This window comes from Zonotrichia leucophrys, chromosome 5, assembly GCF_028769735.1.
Source record: "Zonotrichia leucophrys gambelii isolate GWCS_2022_RI chromosome 5, RI_Zleu_2.0, whole genome shotgun sequence".
In the NCBI taxonomy this organism is placed as follows: domain Eukaryota; kingdom Metazoa; phylum Chordata; class Aves; order Passeriformes; family Passerellidae; genus Zonotrichia; species Zonotrichia leucophrys.
The window spans coordinates 60,040,721-60,057,182 of NC_088175.1; the positions used below are offsets into that span (position 1 = coordinate 60,040,721).

At 44.0% G+C, this 16,462-nt stretch overlaps 1 protein-coding gene across 1 annotated transcript; it reads left to right on the plus strand.

Annotated features, from left to right (window-relative positions):
* The first annotated feature begins 3,512 nt into the window (after positions 1–3,512).
* Positions 3,513–16,088, plus strand: PSMC6 (proteasome 26S subunit, ATPase 6). Its single transcript, XM_064715973.1, has 14 exons — positions 3,513–3,639; positions 4,635–4,714; positions 4,905–4,944; positions 5,272–5,324; positions 7,115–7,182; positions 7,565–7,679; positions 8,172–8,259; positions 10,918–10,979; positions 11,058–11,181; positions 11,308–11,369; positions 12,318–12,438; positions 12,528–12,608; positions 14,999–15,070; positions 15,588–16,088. Exons 1-14 carry the CDS (start codon positions 3,513–3,515, stop codon positions 15,704–15,706), a joined length of 1,212 nt encoding a protein of 403 aa, XP_064572043.1. The 3' UTR covers positions 15,707–16,088.
* The last annotated feature ends 374 nt before the right edge of the window (positions 16,089–16,462 follow it).

A 16,462-nucleotide genomic window follows, 5' to 3' on the forward strand; every position in this document is an offset into this window, starting at 1 on the left:
AGGTGTTTTCAAAAGTTTTATTCTATTTGTAGTTTCGTTTGAAGGGTGAGGTAATGCAGATGTTATAATTCACGGTATTACAATCAGAAGCTATTTATTTCTTAATTATACTGTAATATACATATTATACTATATTATATTGTATATATAATATAATATAATATAATATAATATAATATAATATAATATAATATAATATAATATAATATAATATAATATAATATAATATATATTAAATATATATTAATATAATTTATAAGTATTACATATATTATATATACATATATATAATATATGTAATATATATTATATGTAATATAATGTACTTATATTATATTATATTATATTATATTATATTATATTATATTATATTATAATTATATTATTATATCTAGTAATATAATATAATATAGTATAGTATAATATAATATATGTAATATATTATATATCATATATGTGCATTATTATATGTATATATAATGTACATATTATGTCATATTCTGTTCTATTCCATTCTATTTATTACTATATATAAGAATAGAACAGAATAGAATAGAATAGAATAGAATAGAATAGAATAGAATAGAATAGAATAGAATAGAATATGTGTGTTATTATACGTGTATATAATGTACATATTATATTATGCTATGTTATATTATACATATATTGTAGTGTATATTTCTTAATTACACTCTGTAATACACTATAAGCGTTTCATGACTTATCAGTTTTGACCACACCATACTGTAAATGTTTTAAAGCTTATCATTCAAAATTACTTTTTGTCGGTCTTAATACAATGTATCTTTCGTAGTTCTATTTTTCTAAAGTATTTAATTTTTTTTTTGTAAGGCTGTCCTTTAAAACTTCTTTCTATTTCTCTCTTAACAGTATCTCTCCTATTCCATAACATTTCTAAATTAATATTTCTTACCTTAAAATTTATATACAAATACATACTATATAAAAACCTTTGATCAGGTTTTTATTAAAATTTTAAAATTTTTATTAAAAATTTTTATTAAAAATTAAAAATTTTCTACAAATCTATTTCTTACATGCTAAAAGGACAATATTTCCAGTGCTGGTGTGCTCCTGGCCAACAGCCAAAGCACACTCCGTGTGTACAGCCAGTGTTACCTTTATCCTGTTACTGCTGAGGAACATGAATATTCATGTGTCTCATGCATTATTCAAACATTCTTTCTGACTTTCTGATGCTTTGGGAACTCCTTTGTTTGACTTCTTCACACTCCGGGTCATCTGCATGACATCCTGGCTGTCAGGTCAATGTGTTTTATTTCTTCTCGTGTCTCCATCCTGCTGTTTCACATCCTCTGATAAGGATTTAGTATTAAATTAAATTACATTTAACATGGTATTCTCTAATTGCTCTGGTTTGTGTCACAGTTATCACCTGGACAGGTTGATCAGTGGATGGCCTTACACAGATTTAGTTACACAAAAGCCTTTTCACATATAGGACAATACTTTCATCACACCATTATTTCCATAAGTGATACATAGATATTATATTTCTGCTCTATTATATTCATAGATATTATATTTCACAACTATTTCTGTGAGCAATACTTGTGCATACTTTAATTGATTATATTATATTAACAAGCAGCTAAAAAGAGTTATAATTGATACTTTTAACCATTTATTATTATTATTATTATTATTATTATTATTTACTTATAATCACTAACAACATGCAAAATCTAATACATAAATGCACAAGCCAATATTACCTGGTCATTTTTCAGTGACACAATGCCACTGAAGGGACATGGGGCTGGCAGTGCTCCTGGCCCCACTCTTTGGGGGAATTTGGGGTGCAGCCCCCCAGCCCCATGGGCTGACAGATGAAGATCAGATCAAAATTTTTATTATTAAAAATAAAAAAACACATGCAAGGTCCCCAGTGTGTTGAGGGTTGTTTTGTCTCCACCAGGAATTTACAGCTACAAAGGGAGAGAGGAGAAGGTGCCAATATAAAACAGGGATGTTCACTTTACAGAAAAAAAAACATTTCACTAAGGATGAAAAGCAATGCTAATAATCCAGACCAAAGCCACCTTTAATGAATATTCACACATATTAATTACCTGACAATGACAGCCAACCATTTAGTCCATTTGTATCACAGTTCATTTTTTGCCATCACAATGACTGGCGAGAGAAAATTAGAGAAAAAACAAATTTACTTCATTCACCCTCTGAGTTGTGGTTCAGAACTATCTAGTGTGTTTTTCTGCCAATAATCTGATCCCCAATACTTCAATTCTTTGCTCCTCAAAATCATTAAGCAGATTTAAATTACAAAAGCTTATTATTTTGTGGGCTGCCTCATCCTGGCAGTGCCCAAGGCCAGGCTGGACAGGGCTTGGAGCACTCTGGGCTGGTGGAAGGTGTTCCTGCCATGGCAGGGCTGCAATGGGATGGGATTTAAGGTCTCTTCCAACCCAAACCATTCCATGATTCTGTGACAGGAGATGGCTTTTCTTGGACTTACAGCCAGGTCAGTTTTCTTGCCCAGGTGGACCAAGGTGACTTTTTGTCCCTCCCAGCCCTCATTCCCAGCTGGCAGTGCTGGCATTGGTCACTTTATTGGTGACTTTATTCTCTGCAGAGCTCAGCTCTTGCTCATCCCTCCTTGCTCTCCTGGCCATTGCCCTCTCACCCTGTCCTGTCCTGCTCTGATGCCCCCAGTGAGGCTCTGTGGGATTCTCCAGCCCACAGCAGCTGTTGGTCTGCCTTGGGAATTGTTAAAAATAGCTTAGAAACTGTTGTAAAATAGTTGATAGATGGTTAAGCATGTACTGTTCATTTGGTTATTATATTGTAAACGGGGTTAAAAGGGGAGTTATGAGAAATCAGGTACTCAAGGTACCATAACACAGCTCAATAAAGTGCAGTATACCCCAGTCTGGACAGAACTGTAATGGGCAATCAAGCGCCTTAAATGAAGGATCTAAAAAGAAACCAATCCAAAGGGACAAAAAATGGGATAAAAAGGGGCTTTTGACCCACTGAATTGTGCTGGGACATCGAGGACATCATCGGTACCATCGCTGCTGAGCAGCGCCAGCGCTGCTCCATCCTTGAGGGAACGCTCCTGCTCGGCCCGGGCCCCCTTGCTTTATGCCTTTCTTTTTTCATAATAAATACTGAAATCACTTTAGTACCGGGAGCCTGCTCTCATTTGTATCAGGAACGTCCCACAAACTGCCCACAGCAGGAGATGGGACGAACTTCAGGGTCCCTCCAAGCCAAACCATTCCATGACTGCTGGAGCTCCATGAGGTCTCCCCGCACCTCCTCTGCCCACACTCCGCGGCCGCCCTTGAAGCCACGCTCTGAGCCTGCCACAGCCCGCGCCTATCGCAGCCGCTGCTCGTGACACTCGCGGCCCCTCACGACAGCGGCCGCCTGTCGCGACAGCCGCAGTCCTCCGCGGCGGCAGGGGGCGCTGCGCGGCGCTGAGGGCCGGCCCCGCCGCCATGGCCCTTCCCGGCATTCCCTATGAGCGGCGGCTGCTCATCATGGCGGACCCCAGGGACAAGGCGCTGCAGGATTACCGCAAGAAGCTGCTGGAGCACAAGGAGATCGACGGCCGCCTCAAGGAGTGTGAGCGCGGGCACGGCGGGCCGTGAGGGGATGGCGGGGGGGCGTCTGTGAGCGGCCCGAGGAGCTCCGAGAGGAAGCGCGGCGGCCGCGGCGCTGCCCGCGCTTCGTCATGGGCCTGGCCGGGCCCGGGGGCGGACGGGGCTGGGCGCTGCCGGTGCCCCCGCTGGGTCCCGGTACCCCTTGGGAGGGCTCCGGAGGGTCACGGAATCACGGAGTCATCTCGGTTTGGAAAGATCTCCGGGATCAGCGACACCAGCCTGTGGTGTCACCACCTTGTCAATGGAGCAGAGCACTGAGTGCCACGTCCAGTCCTTCCTTGGGCACCTGCAGGGATGGAGACTCCACCGTGTTGCTTGGCAGCCTTTCCCCAGTCACTGACCACCCTTTCCGTGAAGAAATTTTCCCTAATATCTGTTATATTGCACTGAATAGACACGGACTCTTAAAAATACCCAATTTAAACTTACCCTGGTGCAGCTTGTGGTTGTTTCTTGTTGTCTTGTCCGTGTTCCCTGGAGCAGAGCCCGACCCCCTCGGCTGTCCCCTCCTTGTGCAGAGCCACAAGGGCCCCTGAGCCTCCTTTGCTCCAGGCTGAGCCCCTGCCCGGCTCCTCAGGGATTCTGCAGCCCCTCCCCAGCTCCCTCAGGGATTCTGCAGCCCCTGCCCAGCTCCCTCAGGGATTCTGCAGCCCCTGCCCAGCTCCTCAGGGATTCTCCAGCCCTGCCGGCTCCCTAGGATTCTGCAGCCTGCCAGCTCCCCAGGATTCTCCCCCTTCCAGCTCCCTCAGGGATTCTGCAGCCCCTCCCCAGCTCCCTCAGCCTCTCCTGGTGCTCCAAACCCTTCCCCATCTCCATTCCCTTCTCTACATTATCTCAAGGGTCCTTACTGGTTTCCCAGTTTTATTTTACCTGCAGCTTTGCTGTTGGAAAAGGTCTGGTCCTGTGCTCTTGTGGGGTTGAAGGTGACCAAAATCCTGTGTTTCTTTCCTCTTCTAGTAAGGGAACAGCTGAAAGAACTCACCAAGCAGTATGAGAAGTCAGAAAATGATCTCAAGGCCTTGCAGAGTGTTGGGCAGGTATGTGAGGGAAACGAGCCGGTGCTGCCTGTTGAAATAACCCTTAGATCCATTTTTATTTAGCATCAGAAAAGTGGGAACAGTGCAGGTAAAACAAGCAGGAATTGATGGCTCAGGGATGGTTACAAGGTGTCTGAGTCCTGCAGTGTTAATTTCCCTTGAGGCTGATGCTGTATTTCCTCTTTTACAGATTGTTGGTGAGGTTCTTAAACAGCTGACAGAGGAGAAGTGTGAGTACATTGAATTCTTACATTCTCTGAGATTGTGAAAATCATGGAGCCATGGGATGGTTTGGACCTAAAGACCATTCATTGCAACCTCCCACTATCCCAGGCTGCTCCAAGTCCTGTCCAGTCTGGCATGGAACACTTCAGGGATGGGGCAGCCACAAAATAATAATCTTTTAAAGTTTAAGTCTTGTTAAAGTTACAGAGAAATAAAGAATTGAAGTGTTGGTGATCAGATTATTGGCAAAAAGCATTCTGGTTAATTGAGAATCACAGCTCAGAGGGTAAATTGAGTAAATTTGGGGTTTTTCTCCAATTTTCTTTCTCCAGTCATTGTGAAGGCTACAAATGGACCAAGATATGTGGTTGGCTGTCGCCGTCAGGTAATTGATCTCTGTGAATATTCATTTAAAATTTGCTTTTCTGTGGAATATTAACATTGCCTTTCATCCACTGGGTCCTTAGTGGAGTGGGTTTTTTCTTTTTTAATGTGCACACCACTATTTCATCCTGCTCCCCTCTCCTTTTGTAGTGGTAGTGTAACTTCCTGGTGGAGACAAAACAACCCACAGCATTCCCAGGACCTTGCATGTGTTTTGTGATTTTTATTGAGTCAAAACTCTGTCCTTTTGCCTCATTTTGGACTCTCTGAAAATTAATTATTATGAAAACTGATTGTGTAATTTCACAGTTGCTGTGCTGTGACTGTTGCTGTCGGGCTGCTGAGTTTTAGATTTAATGTTATTTTACCATATATATCTTAATCATGAAATACTTTGGGTTGGAAGAGACCAAAGTTGATCCCATCCCATGGCAGGGACACCTTCCACCATCCCAGGCTGCTCCAAGCCCTGCCCAGCCTGGCCTTGGGCACTGCCAGGGATCACAGCTGCTCTGGGCACCCTGTGCCAGGGCCTGCCCACCCTCACATGAGGAATTCCTTCCCAAAATCCCATCTAAACCTACTCTCTGTCTGCCTAAAGCCATTATCTTTATCCATATTTTTATTTTTTTTTTTCCTTCTTTCTGGAGAGAAACTGATGTTCATTGCAGAATTTTGGGACATAAGTAAAATGAATTCCACTCTGGGGCATGTGAGGTAATCTTGATGTTCTGTGTTGAAACAGAGCTGAATCTTAAGGGATTGGTTGTCCTTGGATGAACCAGCACTTTGGAGTTTATTCTTCACTAAAAAACACTCTTTTATCTTAAAAGATCCTTGATTTGCTACCACAGGCTCAAAAAAAAAAAAAAACCAAACAACCAAACAAAAAACCCTTGATTGTTTTCAAAATGTCAAAATATCAAAGACAAACAATTTCTCCTGGACTGGAAGGACAAGTTTTTGATCAAAGCCCTCCTGGCTGAGCTGCTGCTGCTCAGGAGGGAGCAGAGCAAGGCTGCTGAAGTGGGAGCAAAATCACTTCCCTATCTCAAGTGCATTAGCTGAGAAGGTCAAGTGGTTTCTCTTTGTTTTCTTCTCACTGCAAAATAACTTCAGTCTCTTGGGCAGAGTTGAATCTGAGAGAATTCCAAGCTGTGATGAAGTTCTTTGGATGAGGAAGCTGGAAAGAGACCTTAGTTGTGACTCCAGTAAGGGAGGGGGGCAGCTTGATCCTAAACCCTTCCAGAGGGTCAAGGACCCTCATGGCAAGGGACTTTATAAATTATACATATTTCCCAGCAGGGACAATGGGAAACTTCCAGCAGTCCTGGAAAAGAGTTGTCAAAATCCTCTTTTAATTTGAGTAGGAATGTGTTTAAAAATCCCATAAAAATGAAGTAAGCAGACAAAAACTGCTGAGGCAGGAGAGGAGGCATCCAAGGTGAAAGATAATAATTGAACAGCTGACTTCAAAGAGGAGAAGTAGTGACACAGGAAAATGTTGAACTTTTTGTGAGGGTTTTTTAGTTGTTCCTGTGTGGAGCAGAGGGCAGGGTTCGATCCCACAGATTGACAGCAGTAAAATGAAAAATTAATGATGGACTAGGAAACAGTCTTTGTTTTAAAAGAGGTGCAGGTGAGTTAATGGCTGCTTGGTGTGTCACTCTGCAGCCTTGTTTGTTCCTGTGTGTGGTGGAGCAAGGAGTGCAAACTCCAGTGAGGATTTTGGCTAAAATCAGGGATTGTGTTGGAGTGGGGTTCTAACAGAATTCCTTTTTTTGGGACTAGCTTGACAAGAGTAAGCTGAAACCAGGGACAAGAGTTGCTCTGGACATGACCACTCTGACTATTATGAGGTAGGATTCTGCTCTTCTTGTCAAACATTACACAAAGGCTTGAATAATCACTTCTGCAATGTTTTGTACATATTTTCTGCAAAGCAATGCTTAAGTAAGAACAGTTATTTGAGGGGAGACTTGTGTGTCTGTTTTATATGATTTAAAAAGAAATTGGTTGTTCTTTAGAAAAATAATTATAGTATTTTCAGTCATGTTTTAAGCTGTGTTTTAAACCTTTAAAAGGTTTGCTGGGTTTGGGTTTTTTCCTGTTTTTTCAGCATGTGAGGTGGGAAGAGAAGAAATAATATCCATATTGCTGTACAATTCATGGGAATAACTTTATAAATTCATAAATGTGTCTACACCATACAAATTTCTCTTCTGAACTCTTGTTTTCCAGATACCTGCCCAGGGAGGTGGATCCACTGGTGTACAACATGTCTCACGAGGACCCAGGAGATGTTTCCTACTCGGAGATCGGAGGCCTTTCGGAGCAAATCCGAGAGTTACGGGAGGTACCAGTGCCCCAAACCCCCATCAGATCCTGCCCATGCTCTCAGTGAAGCTCTGCAGGGCAAAACCACCTCAAGGCTCCTCTCAGATCAGTGCTTTTCATCTTTCATTGCAAGTGCTTGGATTAAAGTGAAGGTGATCCTTTAGAGAAGAGGGTTTAAAGGATCCAGGAGCATTTAGGCTTGAAGTTCAAGTGGCAGGGTCAGCAAAGCAGAGTGAAATTTTGCTCAAAAAACTGTCAGGATTGCTCTGGGAAATGGAATTAGGACAGCAGGGATGTGATTTGAGCAAAGAGCATTGAGAGGAAGCAGCAATTGCAGAGCCAAGGCAAGGGAGTGGATTGATCCATAGGAATCTCTCATTTTTTTATTAAACTGTTTCTCACACAAAAATGCTGCCAAGAAATAATGCAGATAGGTAAAAAACAGTCTGGCATGTGCATCATTACCTGTTTTGTAGCTCAGAGGCTCAGGTTGCTGTGTGTCCCTTCACAGGTCATTGAACTGCCACTGACAAACCCAGAGTTGTTCCAGCGGGTGGGGATTATCCCTCCCAAAGGCTGCCTGCTCTACGGCCCCCCGGGTGAGTCCCTGCACAGGGCAGCAGGTGTTTGCTTGTTGTTTTCAGCCTGTGGCAAGAGCCCTCTTTGCTTCTCCTTCTTTCCCTTTTTAGTTTTTCCTTTTCTTTTTCATTTTTCTACTTTCTTTCTTCTCTTTTTCCTTTCTCTTTTTTCTTTTTTCCTTTCCTTTTTTTCCTTTCTCCTCTCTCTCTTCTCTCTCTCTTCTCTTTCATCTCATCTTTGGTCTTTCCCTTTTTTCTTTCCCTTTTTTCCTTTTTTTTCATTTTCCTTTCCATTTTTCCTTTTTCTTCCCTTTCCCTTTTTTCCCCCCTTTCCCTTTTCTTCCTTTTCCCTTTTTTCCCTTTCCCTTTCTTCCCCTTTTCCCTTTTTTCCCCTTTACCTTTTCTTTCCCCTTTCTCTTTTTCCCCCTTTCTCTTTTTTCCCCCTTTCCCTTTTTCTCCCCATTCCCTTTTTCCCCCTTTCCATTCCCTTTTCCTGTTTTCCCCTTTCCCTTTTCCCCCCTTTCCCTTTTTTCCCCCCTTTCCCTTTTTTCCCCTTTCCCTTTTTTCCCCTTTCCCCTTTTTTCCCTTTCCCCTTTTTTCCCTTTCCCTTTTTCTTCTCCTTTCCCTTCTTCCCCTTTCCCTTTTTCCCCATTCCATTTTTCCCCCTTTCCCTTTTTTTCCCCTTTCCCTTTTTCCCCCCTTTCCCTTTTTTCCCCTTTCCCCTTTTCTTCCTTTTCCCTTTTTTCCCTTTCCCTTTCTTCCCCTTTTCCCTTTTTTCCCCTTTCCCTTTTCTTTCCCCTTTCCCTTTTCCCCCCTTTCCCTTTTTCCCCCTTTCTCTTTTTTCCCCCTTTCCCTTTTTCTCCCCATTCCCTTTTTTTTCCCTTTCCCCTTTTTTCCCTTTCCCTTTTTCTTCCCTTTCCCTTTCTTCCCCTTTCCCTTTCTTCCCCTTCCCCTTTCCCTTTTTCCCCATTCTCTTTCCCCCCCCTTTCCCTTTTTTCCCCCCTTTCCCTTTTTTTCCCTTTCCCATTTTTTCCCTTTCCCTTTTTCTTCCCTTTCCCTTTCTTCCCCTTTCCCTTTTTCCCCATTCCCTTTTTCCCCCTTTCCCTTTTTCCCCCTTTCCCCTCTTCCCCCCTTTCCCTTTTTTCCCTTTCCCCTTTTTCCCCCTTTCCCCTTTTTCCCCCTTTCCATTCCCTTTTCCTGTTTTCCCCTTTCCCTTTTTCTTCCCTTTCCCTTTTTCCCCCCCTTTCCCTTTTTTCCCCTTTCCCCTTTTTTCCCTTTCCCTTTTTCTTCTTCTTTCCCTTTCTTCTCCTTTCCCTTTCTTCTCCTTTCCCTTCTTCCCCTTTCCCTTTTTCCCCATTCCATTTTTCCCCTTTCCCTTTTTTTCCCCTTTCCCTTTTTCCCCCCTTTCCCTTTTTTCCCCTTTCCCCTTTTCTTCCTTTTCCCTTTTTTCCCTTTCCTTTTCTTCCCCTTTTCCCTTTTTTCCCTTTCCTTTTCTTCCCCTTTTCCCTTTTTTCCCTTTCCTTTTCTTCCCCTTTTCCCTTTTTTCCCCTTTCCCTTTTCTTTCCCCTTTCCCTTTCCCCCCTTTCCCTTTTTTTCCCCTTTCCCCTTTTTCTTCCCTTTCCCTTTTTCCCCTTTCCCTTCTTCCCCTTTCCCTTTTTTCCCTTTTCCCTTTTCCCCCCCTTTCCCTTTCTTCCCCTTTCCCTTTCTCCCCTTTCCCTTTTGCCCCTTTCCCTTTTCTTTCCCCCTTTCCCTTTTTTCCTCCCTTTCCTTTTTCCTTCCCCTTTCCCTTTTCCCCCTTTCCCTTTTTTCCCCCCTTTCCCTTTTTTTCCCCATTCCCTTTTTCCCCCTTTCCATTCCCTTTCCCTTTTTTCCCCTTTCCCTTTTTCTCCCCATTCCCTTTTTCTCCCCATTCCCTTTTTCCCCTTTCCCCTTTTCCCCCCCTTTCCCTTTTTTCCCCTTTCCCCTTTTTTCCCTTTCCCCTTTTTTCCCTTTCCCCTTTTTCCCTTTCCCTTTTTCTTCCCTTTCCCTTTTCTTCCTTTTCCCTTTTTTCCCTTTCCCTTTCTTCCCCTTTTCCCTTTTTTTCCCCTTTTCCCTTTTCTTTCCCCTTTCCCTTTTCCCCCCTTTCCCTTTTCTTCCTTTTCCCTTTCTTCCCCTTTCCCTTTTTCCCCCTTTCCCTTTTTCCCCATTCCCTTTTTCCCCCTTTCCCTTCCCTTTCCCTTTTTTCCCCTTTCCCTTTTTTCCCCTTTCCCCTTTTTTTCCCTTTCCCCTTTTTTCCCTTTCCCTTTTTCTTCCCTTTCCCTTTCTTCCCCTTTCCCTTTTTCCCCTTTCCCTTTTTCCCCCTTCTCTTTCCCCCCCCTTTCCCTTTTTTCCCCCCTTTCCCTTTTTTTCCCTTTCCCTTTTTTTCCCTTTCCCTTTTTTTCCCTTTCCCTTTTTCTTCCCTTTCCCTTTTTTTCCCTTTCCCTTTTTTCCCCTTTCCCTTTTTTTCCCTTTCCCTTTTTTCCCCCTTTCCCTTTTTCTTCCCTTTCTTTCCCCTTTCCCTTTTTTCCCCTTTCCCTTTCTTCCCCTTTCCCTTTTTCTCCCCATTCCCTTTTTCCCCTTTCCCTTTTCCCCTCCTTCCTAAGTCACTGGCAGGCACTGTTGAGTCAGTAATTAAACAGCTTCCATCTCTCCTCCATCCAGGCACAGGAAAAACCCTTTTGGCCAGAGCAGTTGCCAGCCAGCTGGATTGCAACTTCCTCAAGGTGTGTAATGGCTCTGCCCCCACCCCCTTGGGCTCTGTGTGCTCTTCATCCTCCTCATCCTCCTGTGTCCTTCCCAAGGTGGTGTCCAGTTCCATAGTGGACAAATACATCGGCGAGAGCGCTCGGCTGATCCGAGAGATGTTCAATTATGCCAGAGATCACCAGCCCTGCATCATTTTCATGGATGAGATCGATGCTATTGGTAAGGCTCCTGGCCTGGGGGGTGGCTGGGCTCTCCTTTTAAGGCTGGAGTCAGCTGTAAAGCCAATTCCCCCCGTTTAGAAGGCAAAAATCAAGTAGCAGAACTGATGGGTTTGGTGTGCTGCAGGTGGGCGCCGCTTTTCCGAGGGCACATCAGCTGATCGAGAAATTCAGAGGACTCTGATGGAGGTGAGTGTCAGTTCCTGGCTGTGGCTGCACAGCCACATTAAGTGACAGTACAGGTGGGAATTGTTCCCTGGGATCTGGTTTTGCAGAGCCTTTTCTGGGTTAGTAAACTAGAAGTGAGCTAAGTGCTGCTTTTGCAAAAGGCAGCTGCACATCCTGGTAACTCAGCCATGAGTTCAATGTGGAGACTAATTGAATATTTTAAATTGCTGAAATTATTTGGGATATTTTCTTTTGCTTACTGCTGCTCCCTGCATCTTTGATGGTTTGCAGGACCCCCCTTTCTGTCTCTTTTAGTCTGTAACATTTTTGAACTGTTGCAGTTGGATTTTCAAAGCTAGGAGGAGCACTTGTATTTCTTTGTTTCTGTATTCATTGCTTTGATAAACTGGGTTGTGTGAAGAGAATATTAAAACCACTGGTGACAATTAGAAATTCTGAAGCTAATGGGAACCTTGCTTAGCCTGTGTTTGCAAACAGTTTGCCTGGTTCAAAAGAATGTGTCTGCCTTCCATAGAGAATTAAATCACTGTGATCAAAGAGCAAGTGCTTTGAGTGTTCACAATGAAATGCCTTCCTGTGTGTGGATTAGTATTCCAGAGGCTGTTCTTCAAGTCTAATTGGAATGTCCTGGCCTTGGTGCACTACAATCCAAATGTGTCAGGCAGCCATTGGCTCCTTCAGTCCTTGCTGTGTTTTCTTTGCCTCTTTGTTTTAGTCAAGTGTTTCACGTTTTGAGCTCGGCTTTGCTCAATGTCCTTTTCTGTAGGCAAAGCATTTTCAATGTCTCTTCAGCTCTTCATTGCTTGGGATGGAATATTCAGAGAGCTCAAGGCCTTGTAGGATTCTTTTTTTACTTCCGAGCTTTTCATTTGGTGAAGAATACTTAGGAAAACAAATCGGATGGGAAGATTTGGGGCTGTTTAAAACCAGAATTCTGTTCCCTGTTAGTTGTTGAATCAGATGGATGGATTTGACACTCTGCACAGAGTTAAAATGATCATGGCTACCAACAGACCTGACACCCTGGACCCTGCCCTGCTGCGGCCCGGAAGGCTGGACAGGAAAATCCGTGAGTTTGTGTTCCCAGTGGCTGCAGGGAGCATGGAACCCCTGGGAATTGGGGGGTTCTGCTTTGATTGAAGCTCTCATTCTTTCTAGATATTGACCTACCAAATGAACAAGCCAGATTAGATATTTTGAAGATTCATGCAGGTCCTATCACTAAACATGGTGAGATAGGTGAGTAGAAGTTCCCTGGGTGTCATTGCTGCTGCTGTTGGTAGGGATGGGAAGAGGGGAGTTGTTACAGTGATTCTGATTGTATTCCCACCTTTACACTGCCCACACAACTTCCCCTCTTGGAATTCTGCTTGGTTTATTTTTTAAATGCATCCTGATTAAACTGTTGTTAAGTCTTTGAAAAGGAAAAACTGATTATAAACCCTTGAGCCCAGCTGGAAACTGGAAAAGCAACAAGGTTCTCATCAGGGAGTTTCCTGTTTCTAATGGAATGGCTTAGTGCAAGTAAAGAGTGTTTTCATTCACCCTCAATGAAAGAAATATTGCTAATGTAGGAGTCTGAAAGCAACAATCTTCAAAAGTCAGGGAGAAACCTTGGAGTTTGGAGGTAGCATAAGCAAAACTTGTCTGGTAGTGGTGTGGAGCATTCTCTCAGGAGTGTAAGGGCAGAATAATGGGATAAAACGGGGAGGGTTTTTAAGGTCTGTGTCACTCTGAGCTGCCCAGGGTGCTGCTTTCACAGTGATTCCTCCAGCTCTCCTGGAGGAGCTGGGGCTGGGCTCTGCCTTTAGAGCAGCTCTGGCTGCCTGGGAGTGCAGCTCTCCTGGAGGAGCTGGGGCTGGGCTCTGCCTTTAGAGCAGCTCTGGCTGCCCAGAGTGCAGCTCTCCTGGAGGAGCTGGGGCTGGGCTCTGCCTTTAGAGCAGCTCTGGCTGCCCAGAGTGCAGCTCTCCTGGAGGAGCTGGGGCTGGGGCTGGGCTCTGCCTTTAGAGCAGCTCTGGCTGCCCAGAGTGCAGCTCTCCTGGAGGAGCTGGGGCTGGGCTCTGCCTTTAGAGCAGCTCTGGCTGTCTGGGAGTGCAGCAGGGCCACCCCCACCCCCTGTGTGCTGACAGCAGCGATTCTGCAGCCCCTGGAGCTGATCCCAGGCACCATCTGGCTGCATCAACAGCTGCAGCTCAGGGCCAGCAGCAGGGAGCTGGGGGAGGGCCAGGCCTGGCCACTGCTTTTCCTTAAAGCTGCACGTGGCTGCAGGCTAAGAGAGAAGGAGCTCCAAAGCAAATCATGAGCCTGAGGTAAAGTTCTTGGAGGGAAACTTCTTAAAAAGCATGGAGTGACAGCACGAGGGGAAATGGCTTCCCATGCCAGAGGGCAGGGAGAGATGGGGTAGTGGGATGAAACTCTTCCCTGTGAGGACAGGGAGGCCCTGGCTCAGTTTTCCCAGAGAAGCTGTGGCTGCCCCTGCATCCCTGGAAGTGTTCCAGGCCAGGCTGGATGAGGCTTGGAGAAAGTGAAACATGCCCCTGGCCATGGCAGGGGGTGAAAGGAGATGGTCTTGATGGGCTCTTCCAGCCCAAACCATTGTGGGATTCTGGAATATTCTCCTTCATCCTGTTCTCGTGTCTTTGGCACTGCAGTGGGATCATTCCTTCTGCTGTTCAGCAAGCTGAGGTGTCAGGTCCTTGCTGAATTCCTGCATATAATGTGGAAAGACTGTGATGTTCAGCTTTGATACTGCACAAGGAAGGCCTGAACTTAGCAGCAGGGTGAGGTGGAAATTGGATTAAAATCCAAAGAGAAGGATTTGCTCAGGTTCCAGCATGAGATTCTCCTGCTTCAACCCTGGTGTCTGCTGAAAACCCTAAAATCACAAACCTTGCACTGTTCAACCTTGTTCATTCTCCTCACTTAGGTTTTTTAACTTTCCAATTATGAAAATAAATTTATTATTTGACATTATACTACATGAAATTAAAATACAGCTGAAGAATTACTCCTCTTTGGGAGCTTTAGGATTCTTGAGATAAAAACATTCAATTCAAATGTTTTGAATTTTATACAGAAAGGAAACCGAAAAGTTTTTCAGGGAGTTAATAATTGTAATAAACAGCCTTGCAAAAATCAGAACTTGCTGGAGGCTCAGCAGTGCTTTAGAAATTGATTTCCACTGAATTATAACCATGGCCACTCTCTTAGTAAATATATGTGCATAAAACATCAGGCTTAATATATTAAGACACTAAGTGCCTTTAGTAGGTGGAGTGTTGGCAGTGGGAAGGGACTGAGTTATGACCACTTGGAGAGAAGCTTTCTGGGCTTTTACAGCATTTCAGTGCTAAGAACATTGCCTTGATGGAGCTTTTGCACTTCATGTTGATTCTGTAACCACAAGTTGGTAACTTTGGGAATTAATTATATAACGTGAGCTTTTGGCTGCCACACATTCCTGTTTTAATGGAAGGGCTGATACAGCTGCTGATTGCAGTTAATTTATCAGCCCAGTGGGCAGCTCTGTTTGCACTGAAATCCAAGTTTGGTAGCTGGATGTGTGTTTTATTGGCATCCTTTGGGGAAGGGTGGTTTATTCCTAACGGGTGCTGCTGTTTTGTGCACAGATTATGAAGCAATCGTGAAGCTTTCAGACGGCTTCAACGGAGCAGACTTGAGAAACGTCTGTACTGAAGCAGGTAATTCCTTAACTCTTCACTGGGATCTGCTAAATCTTGGATAATGCTCAATCTTGGAGCTGTTCCTCTGTGGATTAAACCCAGCAGCTCAGAAATGTTCTGCTGGAACATTTCACTTGAGCTGATCTGAGCCAGCCACTTGTTGGCTGATCTTGATGTGTCCCACTGTCTCATTAGAACCAGATACATTACAGAAACAGGGATTGAACCAATTTTTCTCTTTTTTGGAGAGAATTCAGGGCTCTTGGTACCCATGTGCATGCAGAGCTGATGTTATTTTATGCTTTTTGTGCATTTGGGTTTTGCCTGCACAGGCAAGCTGAGAAAATGCACACTCAGAGTTTAAACAAGTTTTCTTTTTACCACTCCCTTAGTTCAGAAATGTGAATTCCCTCCTCTTCCCAATATCCACAACATGGGAAGATCATGTAGATTGTGTAACCTGGATCAGTTTTCATTTGAATTTGAGTGAAACTTCATGTTGTGTCTCCTCACACTGTTCAATCCTCCCTCCCAGGGATGTTTGCGATCCGTGCTGATCATGACTTCGTAGTTCAGGAAGATTTCATGAAAGCTGTCAGGAAAGTGGCTGATTCCAAGAAGCTGGAGTCCAAGCTTGACTACAAACCTGTGTAAATTAACCATAGAATTTGTGATTTGATTGTACACATCCTACTGGGTTAATGCATAAAAAAAAAAAAGGAGAGAAATAATGTACCTCTTGATTATCATTGTAAGGTGTTTGTGTAGCATGTAGCTAGTAATTTTGGGAATGCTAGTTGCAAGTTGGCTACAGGAGTGTGTTTTCTGTACAATTCTGAAATGCAATGTTCATTACAGCCCAGGCTCAGTAAAAATGTGTGGAGATGTGTTGTTCTCTTAGCAATTATGGTGGGAATTTATAAACGTGCCTGAAGGGATTCACAAACAGAAGAAAGTCAGTTCATTTCTTGACTTTTTGTATATCAGTAAATCTCCTTTCCCCAAACAGTTTATGAATAAAACCTGTTTAAATCTGTTTATCCTGGTGGGTTTTGTGTGTAGCTCTCACAGAGAGGTGAATTTTTGTATCTTCTGAGTGGGAGGAGCAACTTTCCTCTGGTGTAAGGATTGGAGTCCTGTGCCTGCTGTACCAGCGGCAGCCTAAACCTGGGAGAGAGAAGGGACTGGTGGGGTCTGGACAAAAATCCTTTCCATGAAGGAATTTTCTCTAATATCCAATCTAAACCTCCTCTGGTGCAATTTGGGGTCATTTCCTCCTGCCCCTGTTCCCTGAGAGCAGAGGTTGAAGCTCCTGCTTGGCTGTGCCCTCCTTGTGCAGAGCCACAAGGGCCCCTGAGCCTCCTTTGCTCCAGGTGAGCCCCTTCCAGCTCCTCAGGGATTCTGCAGCCC